This window comes from Phocoena sinus, chromosome 3 (genome assembly GCF_008692025.1).
Source record: "Phocoena sinus isolate mPhoSin1 chromosome 3, mPhoSin1.pri, whole genome shotgun sequence".
Classification (NCBI taxonomy): domain Eukaryota; kingdom Metazoa; phylum Chordata; class Mammalia; order Artiodactyla; family Phocoenidae; genus Phocoena; species Phocoena sinus.
Window position 1 is genome coordinate 3,325,149 of NC_045765.1, and position 10,067 is coordinate 3,335,215.

Here is a 10,067-nt window from a genome sequence, read left to right on the forward strand (position 1 = left end):
GACGGGACTGGCTGTGCCAGGCCTTGTGGGCCTCGGGGAGGACTTGGGCTTTTACTTCCGAGGGAGATGGGAACTCTGCGAGGGTTGGGAGAAGTTGCCTCACATTTGAAAAAGTGTGGAGCATGAACTCTAGAGGAGGCAGGAGAAGCTTGGGGGGCCCAGAGGCTGGGGCCAGTGTCCAGGCGAGCAGTAATGGCAACCTGGATGGAGAAGGTGGGGTGGCAGAGAAGTGGGTGAGATGTTCAGTGATTTATTGAGGGAGCTTCTGGGACTTTTAAGAGCAGTGGGGCCTTGAAGGATGGACGGGATTCAGACTTCAGCCAGGCTGGGGGACCCCATGAATCACAGGGAGGCAGGTCAAGGCTATGTAGGGATCAAGCAAGTCTTCCTGTTTCCACTAAGGTCCCTCTTGGAGCAGCTGAAGAAACTCCAGGCCATCGTGGTCCAGTCCACCAGCAAGTCGGCTCAGACGGGCACCTGCATAGCGGTGAGTCCTGACCCCCAGCTCCAAGGGGCTTGTCAGCCTTGGCAGAGGGTCCTGTGGGGGAGGTGAGTGTGAGTAGGAGGACAGCCGGCCCTGAGCCCTAGCTCACGCGTGCTCCAGTCTTCTGGGCCTCAGTTTCCCTGCCTATGAGACGAGTGTGCTCAGGGGAGGGGGAGGGATGGGGTGACCCTGCCCCCATCTCCACCAGGTCCTGCTCTTCTCCTTCGCCCTCATCATCCTCCCCTCCATCAGCCCTTTCGCCTCCAACAAAGCTGAGAGCCCCGGAGACTTCGTGCCTGTACGAGGTAGGTGGATCAGGGGGTTGCTCCTCCCTCAAAAACCCTCTGGGCTGCCCCGTGGGCGCACTCCCCTTGGATCCCCAGCCCCCATACTGGGCCACTGGGGGAGGGGGAGGAGGCCCCCTTGCAACTGCTTCCTGAGGCTGGGGGCTAAAAGAAAGAAGGGACCCAGCCCCCCAGGCCATCCCTCACAACCCCCAACCCTTGCTCAGTTTTCTCCAGAACTTTGCACAATGACGCTGCATCCCGTGTGGCTCCCAACACCGTGCCAGGCTCCGAAACCCCAGGACATGGGCCCAAGGCTGGCACACTTCAGGAAGGGTCTCCAAGCAGCCCTCAGGGGGAATGGGGATCCCGGGACCCGCCGGCTCCGGACAACTCGACGGAGGATCTGGACAATGGGACCCTGGTCCAGGGCAACTCCATGAAGGAGCTGGACCGGGCCGCCCTCCTAGACTGTGCCCGGCCTGAACAAGCACTTGGCCCAGGGCGCGTGGGGCTGGAGGTAGCAGTGGGGGAGCTGTGAGCACCAGGGGTACGTGCCCCCAGGCCCCTCTAGTCAGGTGTGCTACAGTGGACAGAGACAGGCACAGGGATCCGAGGTGAGGGAGAGACCCCGGCGATGGTGTCAGGATGGAGACGCACAGACTCACAGCTTCAGACCCAGGTACCCAGGCCCATGCAGAAACTGATGCTCAGACACAGACCATAAGGCCACAAAGCCTGAGAAATACACAGACCCAGGTGCAGAAGGAAACAGGAAGACAGACACAGACTGATCCACAGACCCAGAGAGATAGGCATACACCAGGCCTCGGTAACTCCCCGCTCAGGGACTCCTTCTTGCCCCCTGGAACACAGGGAGGAGGAAGCGGCCAAAGTCTGCTGGGACCCTGGCCCTGGAGCACGGGCTGAGCTCTGAACTTCGGGGCCACCATGGCTCACAGCTGTTCCCTTTTTCTAAGACTGCTACGGTCCTTAATAAAGTATTTTGAGAGAACACGGCTGGCATGGAGGTGGAGTGGGGTGGGGGCTGAATTAGAATCTGGAGCTCCCCAACCCACAGAAGGAGGGACTAGGCCAGCCTAGGATAGAGGAGTGAGGCAGGGGGTCCCTTGACCCCCAGGCTGGAGCGGTGACCAGAGAGGTGCCGGTGCGTGTTCAGCACCTTGGAGAGCGGCGGCGGGCGGAGAGCAGGGCGCAGCAGGAGGGCAAGGTAGCTCTGGCCCGCACCCCACACACACACCCCCGACCCTTCCAGGGTATTCGCGGAAGGCCTGCGGCAGTTGCCTTCCTGGGGGGCCAGGCTGCCCACCCTGCTCGTTTTATGGATGAGGGCACTGAGGCGTCGGGAATGAAGGGACCTGCCCAAGGTCGCAGCTGGAGAGGACTGACCCCAGCTGCATCTGCGCTCTTCCTTTAACGCGTCACCCTGGCCCTGCCCGCTTTGCACAGGTGCCCAGGGGTTGCAATTGAGATAAAAAAACGCGGCCTCTCTCCTCAAGGGGCTCACAGCCTAGTAGCAGAGGGCACATAATAAAGAATCCCGCAAGTGAGAATTACGAACTGAGCACTCAGCAAATATCTGCAGCTGGTAAGGCCCCCTCCTTCGCCCCCAGGCCTGGATTGCCGAGGCACACATCCCAGGGGGTGAGGGGACCACACAACCCTGCCCCCAGGGACTAGGACCCAGGGCAAGGTTGTGGATGGCAAACACAGGCTCAGATGCAAGAAATTCTTTTATTGCATTGAAGGCTTTTCTGGAAGCCTGGAGGAAGCCAGGTGGACCCACCCTTCCTCCTCCAGCCCCAAAGGCAGTGTGAGCCTCTATTGTCTGTCCTGCCATGAAGTCTGGCTCCTAAATGATGGCCCTGCCTCCCTTCCCTCCTGGAGGGACTGTGAAGGCTGTCTGGGGGTAGGCAGGGGTTGGGGAGTGTGAGGGCCCAGGGGTCAGAGGAAACCACAGAGGGCCTGGCCACACCTCCCAGGAACATCCTGAGTCAGAGGCTGGAGCCTGGGGGTGGAGCAGGTACAGGGGGTGGGGGGGTGTCAGCTCCAAGGTCAGAGTCCAGGGGGGCTGCTCCTTCCCAGGCCCCCTCCAGAGGCCCCAAGCTAAAGGGAGGTGCAATGGAGGGCAAGTCTGCCCTGGGGCCTGGAGCCCAGCTCTCAGCGCCCTGAGGTCTCCCCACAAGGACAGAGACTGAGTAACAAAGTGAGACCAGTAAGAAAAAAAAAAAGAATCCATGGTTTCTACAAACAGCCCCGCCCTCCCCAGGCCCCCTGGTCAGCTGGGAACCACCTCGGTCTTCACTCTTTTGGGGGGCCTGCGGGGAGCAGGACTGTCCAGCCGCTCCCTTTTGGGGCTGGCGGGCCCGGAGCCGTCGTGCTGGGCACCAGGCTCAGCTGCAGGCTCCTGCTTGGGGCTGGCGGGCGCTGGGCTGTGGAGCTGGGCGGGGGCCTCCTCCTTGGGCTCCAGCTTGGGGGTGGGCGGGCGGGGCAGGGGTGGCAGCGCCCTCTCCAGCACGCGGGGGCCGTCCCAGGCCGGGATCTCCAGGCCCAGATGCTTCATGAGCCGGGTCATGACTTCATCTACATAGCCGTGGATACGCAGGTCTGCGTGGCGGTCCTGCGGGGGGCGGGGACCGGTCAGGCGGAGGGAGAAGGCTTGGGGGGGCCTGGGGTGTCAGGGGTCAGGGGTGGGCTCCAGCACGTACGTGCTTGGTGGGCTGAAGGTTGACGATGACCAGCCGGCCTCCGTGGCGTTTGGTGGCGAGGGGCAGGTTCCCGCTGGGCCGGATTTGCAGGGAGGTGCCCAGCGTGATGGACAGGTCCGCGTTCCTGGGGCCAGGAGGTGGGATTAGCCTGATCTCCTCGGCAAGGGTCTCTGTAGCCCTCCTCCTGCCCCACGAGGCTGGGGGCGGGAGGTCTCCAACACACACACCACCCCACCCTTGCTCAAATGCCATGGCTTCACTGCTCTGCTGATACGCTGGGGCCAGCCCTGGGAGGCCGGCTCACACAGCGCCCATCTCTGTCTGGGGGCCGGCTTGCCCCAGTTTCCAAGCTGCTCTGAATCCTGCCCGCCGCTTCCCTTCTGCCGGAGCCACCCCACCCCGTCGGCAGAAGTGGAGCTGCTGATGTCCCCACTTGGACCCCTGGGTTCCAGACCTGGCTCAGTCACTTCCTGGCTGGGCAGTGTGGACGGAGGTGTCAGCTTGCTCCAGCCTCGGTTTCCTCGTCTGTAAAATGGGCCCCGAGCAGCACCCACCCTGGGCTGTGGTGAGGATGGTGTGTGAGGCCTCTGGCCGGGGCCGGGGGTATGAGGGCTCAGTACACAGGAGCTGCCATTGTTACGGGGGAAGCGAAGCCCAGAGAGGGTGTGGGCCACCTCTTTCCTGATGTCCCCGGGGTTGCAGCTGGCTGTGTTTCTGCCCCTCCCCTACCCACCCCACCCTGGGCTCGGTGGGGGTCAGACCTGCTGGCCTCATCGGCCAGAGTGAGGTCCCGGTCAGGCAGGGAGTCTTCCCAGTCCAGGATAGTGTCTCTCAGCTCCCCCCTGTACGGAGAGCGGGGGAGTCAGCAGGGACACTGGCCGCCTCCCCTGGGGTCCCGGGCATGGGGAGGGGCCGCTTACCTGCAGGCACGCAGCCCCCTTGACTTGGCCACGGTGCAGAGCCGGCCGGTGGCCTTCAGGCCCATGCTGCCCACGACGGTGTCCCGGACGTACTGCCTGTGTCGGGAGAGGAAGGGGTCAGCTTCCTGCCCGCTCCCAGGTGCCTACCCTGCGGCCCCACCTGGATGGCTCTTGCTTTTCGCAGGCAGCTGTTCTCCCAGGAAAGCGGGGGCCACATGACCAGAATCTAAGCATGAGGGGACATCCGGCAAACCCAGCATGGCGGGGGCAGAGGGGGCCTCCCACAAAACAGCTGGCCTGGCTGCTTCAAAAGGTCCACAGCTCGGAAAACAGAGAAAGGTCGGGAAGTGCTCCAGGTAAAGGAGACTGAAGAGATGGGACAGTGGCATGCAGAGTGCCGCCCTGGGTTGGACCCTGCACCGGGGGAAAAACAGCAACAATGGGAGGGAGCGCTGGGAACACAGATTGGGGAGAATAGTCGCGTCTGTGGTTTTTACATTTCCTGACTTTAGAAACTGCACCGCGGCTGTGGAAGAGAATACCGTGGCTTGTGGGAGATAAATGTCTAAAGGGTTTAAGGGGCAAAGGATAAGGAAATCTGCCCCTTGAACAGTAGAGCAAATCCAAACAGAGAGAAGAGGAGAAACAAATTGTGGCAAAATGGTAACATTGATGAATCTAGGTCAGAGTCAGCAAACCATAGCCCTGAGGATCAAATCTGGCCCTCTGCTTCCCATTTTTGTAAATAAAGTTTTATTGGCACACAGCCATGCCCATTCCTTTAAGTGCTGTCTATAGCAGCTTTCACGCTACAAAGCTGATAGTCACGACAGAGACAGCCTGGCCCACAAAGCTGAAGATATTTACCATATGGCCCTGTACAGGAAAAAGTTGGGGATCCCCGGTCTAGGTCAAGTATGAGTTCATTGTATGGTTCTTGTGAGTTTTCCACCAGATTGAAGTTTTTCAAAATAAATTTAGAGAGAAAAAAAATTTGTTTTTAAAGTTGGGGCCCCATCTGTGCTCTGGTCTTAAGAGATTCCACCCGCAGGGGAGCCACACGCACCCGTAAGGCTGCTTGCCCAGCAGAGGGAGACATGCCCAGAGCCCTCCTGTTCCAGGAAGGCTCAGCCTTTCCAGAGCCGGAAGAATGCCCCGTCACACCCTGTTATGGGCTGAGTGGTGGCTCCCAAGTATTTTGGAATAAGACCTTATTTGGAAGTAGGGTTGTTGCAGATGTACTGGCTGGGTTCAGATAAGGTCACATTTGTGTAGGGTGGCCCCTAACCCACGTGACTGATGTCCTTATAAGAAGAGGGGACACAGGGACTTCCCTGGTGGTCCAGTGGGTAAGACTCTGCGCTCCCAATGCAGGGGGCCCGGGTTCGATTCCTGTTCAGGGAACTAGATCCCGCATGCTGCAACTAAGAGCTTGCATGTGGCAACTAAAAAGATCCTGCGTGCCGCAACGAAAATCCTGCGTGCCACAACTAAAGCCATAAGTGAATATTAAAAAAAAAAAAAAAAAAAAAAAAGAGGAGGGGACACAGACACACAGGGACACGGAAACCATGAGGAGCTGGAAGAGGCAGGAAGGATCCTCCCTGACAGGGTTCAGGCAGAGCACAGCCCTGCCAACACCTTGATTGTGGACTTCGAGCTTTCAGACCCATAAGACTATCAGTTTCCGTTGTTTTAAGTTACTCAGGTTGTGGCAGTTTGTAACAGCAACTGCAGGAAATGAATACACCTCCCGGGAGGAAGATACGCCCCCAAGTCCCACCCTGGGAGGGTCACACCCTCGTCTCTGGAAACATCAGGTTCAACTCACAAGGCCCTTCTGCAGAGCCCGACCTGGGTCATCCACACCTTGGGCCCCCGCCCCTACCCTCCGTGGCACTCACGTCTTACACTTGACACATTCTTCTACAAACATGTTTCCGTGAAGCTCTGCCAGCTTGTCCCTGTGGGAGGAGAAGGAAGAGGCTTAGTGGAGGGGATCCAGAGGCCTCAGGGCTGGAATCCACCCCCCAGGACCAGGAAGAGGGGATCTCGATTCTCCAGACGTGCCCGCCTAGCAGACACTGACGCTGGCAGCTGAGCACCAAGCACCTCTCCTGGCTGAATCGCCACAGTGGCCTTGAGAGGGAGGGGCTGCCATCAACACCCATTTTCCAGATGAGGAAACTGAGGCTCGGAGAGAGGGGCAGCCTGCCCAAGGCTGAGCGGGGCTGGACGCGGGGTGCACCTGGGGAAGCCAGAGCGCACGTGCAGCCCGTCCACGTTCTGGCTGACCAGGAAGCGCAGGAGGCCCACGCGCTCCAGCTGCACCAGTGCCATGTGAGTCTTCGTGGGCCGCGCGTTCTCGAAGGTGGTGTCGAACTTGGGGGCCAGGCCCTGCTCCTCCATCGTCCAGACGCCATGGGGGCCCCTGAGGTGGCAGGCGGGAGAGACAGAGAGAGCTTAGGGATCAGGAAGACAGGGGACGGAAAAGGAGACAGAGAAACGGAGGCAGAGAAAGAGAGTCAGAGACAGACAAAGTGACACAGTCAAAGGAGGGGGTGGGGGAGGAAGGAGGGAGAACGTGGTACACAAGGGCAGAAATTAACTATTCAATCCCACCAACACTTACTGCTGCTGCACTGAGCCTGGCCCTGCGCTGGGTGATGCTGGGGCCCTAGGGGACCCAGGCCCTGCCCTCAAGGAGTCCTCCATCTTGTGGGGAGAGACACAGGTGGACACAGACTCTCCAGCTCTGTGGGGCTGGGGCAGAGGGAGGAACCTGAGGCTGGGCTGGCCCAGTCGAAGCGGTAAGGACTCTTTGTGGAAATGTGGGAAGGCTTCCTGGAGGAGGCTGAGCTGTCTCTTGAACAGACAGGAAAGGGCCGGGCAGCTCAGACAGAAGAGGTAAGCAAAGGCCAGGGGGCTGGCAACAGCCTGTGAGTGGTCTGGGGACTGCAGGGGCTGCAGGGGCTGAGGTTGGAGAGCTGATCCAGGGCTAGGTTGGGAACAGCTTTGATTTCCAGCCTGAAGTGCTGAGAACGCTCCTGTGTGGCAGTGGGGAGCCATGGCAGGTTATGGAAGGGGGGTGAGATTCACACCTTAGAATTCTAACATTCCTCCAAGAACGAGAAATCTGCTCTTCTGCTGTAAGAGTCTGCTCCGTGGGCCTGAGAGGCCTTACAAAGAGAGCACAATTGTGATAGGCCTGCCCTACGGGGTAGGGTTGCAAACTCAGCACCTACAGGGGCCACTCGGAGGCCACCAGTTAGAGACCCCTGCTTTTCATCAATGAAACTCTTGTCTAACACAGGCTGCCTAACGTTAGACATTATCTGGCCTCACACCCTCACTTACAGGTGAGGAAACTGAGGTCCAGGTGGTTAAGCCACTTGTCCCACCAGAGGTCTGACAGAAAAATATTTGTAAGTGAGTATGGAGCTAATTGTCCTTGATATCAATTCTCCCCTTTTTCTCTGGTAATAATAGAACCCCACTACTTAGCCTTGCAGTGAGCCTAGACGAAAGACTACATTTCCCAGCATCACTTGCAACTAGGTGTAGTCAGGTGACCAAGTTCTGGCCGGTGGAATGGAATGTTGGGTGTGATATAAAGGGACATTCTCCAAAGGAAGGGTCTTTCCCATCCCCAACACCCCAGGGAACTGACAGATCACCCCAGACTCAGCGGGAGGAAAGGCGGCAGGAGGGGTTCCGATGGCCAGACATCTGTGAGCTCACAGGGAAGCCCTGCCTTGACTTCCCTCCATGCGCACGGACCTGAAGTCGGGGATGCCTGAGGCTGTGCTGATGCCCGCGCCCGTGTGGAACACCACGTTGGAGGACTGCCAGACCAGCTGTGCCAGCTCCCATACCTTCCGCTCCAACTCCTCAGGGGGATCAAAGACCTGTTGGGTGGGAGAGAGTGGAAGGGAGCGAAACAGGAGGGAAGGGGGCAGGGCACAACCTTTAAAAGAATGACACAGGGCTTCCCTGGTGGCGCAGTGGTTAAGAATCCGCCTGCCAATGCAGGGGACATGGGTTCGAGCCCTGGCCCGGCAAGATACCACATGCCGCGGAGCAACTAAGCCCGCGTGCCACGACTGCTGAGCCTGCGCTCTAGAGCTGGTGAGCCACAACTACTGAACCCGTGTGCCACAACTACTGAAGCCCGCACGCCTGGAGCCCGTGCTCCGCAACAGGGGAAGCCACCGCAATGAGAAGCCCTCGCACCACAACGAAGAGTGGCTCCCGCTCGCCGCAACTAGAGGAAGCCCGCGCGCAGCAACGAAGACCCAACGCAGCCAAAAATAAATAAATAAATAAAATAAATTTATTAAAAAAAAACAAAGAATGACACAGCCGTAGGACATAACAAAAACTGGTCAAAGGTCCAAGATGGCGGAAGAGTCTACTTCCAGTATACCTGGAGCCTCATTATACACTCATTGTAATACCTCAGCATATACTAAATGTATTAACACCCACAGGTGCCAGGACAGTTCAAAGGCTAACCACAAATGGCCAAAAAGTGGGCGGTGGCCCAATTCCTGGAAATCCCCACCCCTTCCCCGAAATAGCTGGAATAATTCTCCCACTCACTAGCCTATGAAATTACCCAGCCCATACAAACTAACCACGCTATATTTCGAGGCCTCTCACCTTCCGATGTGGCCCTAGGGCGGAGAAAGTGTCTGGTGCATGGTAGGTACTTAATAAATGTTTGTGGAATAAAATGGAAACCAGGCAGGAGAGGAGTGGGGCTTCACACCACCTGGGAACTCACTAATGCCTGACTCGAAAGGGACGCACTAGCCTTTGTGGGGTGGGGGCAATCTTCTCCCCCGTTTACAGAAGAGGAGAGGAGACCCAAAAGGAAGTTACCCGCCAAGGTCTCAGTGTATGGTGGGGACTTCCTCTCAGCGTGGCTGGAGGGGTCTTTCTGACTTACATCCTCCAGGTTCCTCCCCAGCTCAAAACCCTTCCTCATCACCCTCAGGATGGTGTCAGCTCCCGAGCTTGCCACTTGAGGCCCATCTTGGCCTGGTTTTGGTAACCTCTCTGGTCTAATCTGTTCTCCAAGTTTGTTTATTCCCACCCCCGCGCCTTTGCCCCGGTAGTGCCTTCCGCCTGGAACTACAGCCCCTGGTCCCCCATCAGAACTTCAGGACTTCCCGACCTGGGTCCTAGCCTCAGTCCCAACCTGACCGATCCGGAGCTGGGCGTGGTCGCGTCCCCAGGCGCGCTGGGGCGTCACTTCCCGCCCCCTCCTCACTGGGAAGTCCCTCCCATTGTCTAGCTTCAGTGTCTCCTGATACTCCCAGAATGCCCGCTGCCAGCCGGCCCCGCCCAGCCCACGTCCCTGACGACGGCCGTCGGGACACCCGGCCGCGCTCACCTCGGGGAGACCGCACTTGCCCTTGTCAGCGTACGGCGACAGCCCCGCCGCATAATTCACCGACATCCTCCAGGCCCCAACGGGAACAATAAAGTTTCCCTTGTTGCGGCCGCTTCCGCCGGAAACGGGGTGGGACGAGGAAGAAGGAGGAGCCGCCTTCTCATCCTCTGTACCCGGCCTCTTCTCCGCAAGGCGCATGCGGCTCGCGCTAATGCCTCAGTCGCCATATTAATTGCTGGCAAAGAGCAGCCA

The 10,067-nt window shown here is 58.7% G+C and overlaps 2 protein-coding genes across 6 annotated transcripts in view; one reads left to right on the forward strand and one right to left on the reverse strand.

Moving 5' to 3' along the window:
* Positions 1-1,785, forward strand: part of CREB3L3 (cAMP responsive element binding protein 3 like 3) — a 41,292-nt gene extending 39,507 nt beyond the window's left edge. For all 4 annotated transcript variants that reach the window (XM_032628463.1, XM_032628465.1, XM_032628464.1 and 1 more), the window contains 3 exons: positions 403-487; positions 693-789; positions 996-1,785. In XM_032628463.1, the coding sequence (XP_032484354.1) occupies positions 403-487; positions 693-789; positions 996-1,309 (496 nt within the window). In that variant the 3' untranslated portion in view covers positions 1,310-1,785. The remainder of the gene's footprint in view (positions 1-402; positions 488-692; positions 790-995) is intronic.
* Positions 1,786-2,504: 719 nt separating this feature from the next.
* On the reverse strand, positions 2,505-9,947 carry SIRT6 (sirtuin 6). Of its 2 annotated transcripts, none has more exons than XM_032626242.1 (8): positions 9,816-9,947; positions 8,198-8,325; positions 6,666-6,848; positions 6,322-6,381; positions 4,418-4,513; positions 4,259-4,339; positions 3,498-3,621; positions 2,505-3,409 (listed from the first exon to the last, which is right to left on the reverse strand). In XM_032626242.1, the coding sequence occupies exons 1-8, from the start codon at positions 9,879-9,881 to the stop codon at positions 3,068-3,070; spliced, it is 1,080 nt and encodes a 359-aa protein (XP_032482133.1). In that variant the 5' UTR covers positions 9,882-9,947; the 3' UTR covers positions 2,505-3,067. The 2 variants fall into 2 exon arrangements, with proteins under 2 accessions (XP_032482133.1, XP_032482134.1); XM_032626243.1 differs by lacking the exon at positions 9,816-9,947 and adding an exon at positions 9,080-9,196.
* Between the last annotated feature and the right edge of the window lie 120 nt (positions 9,948-10,067).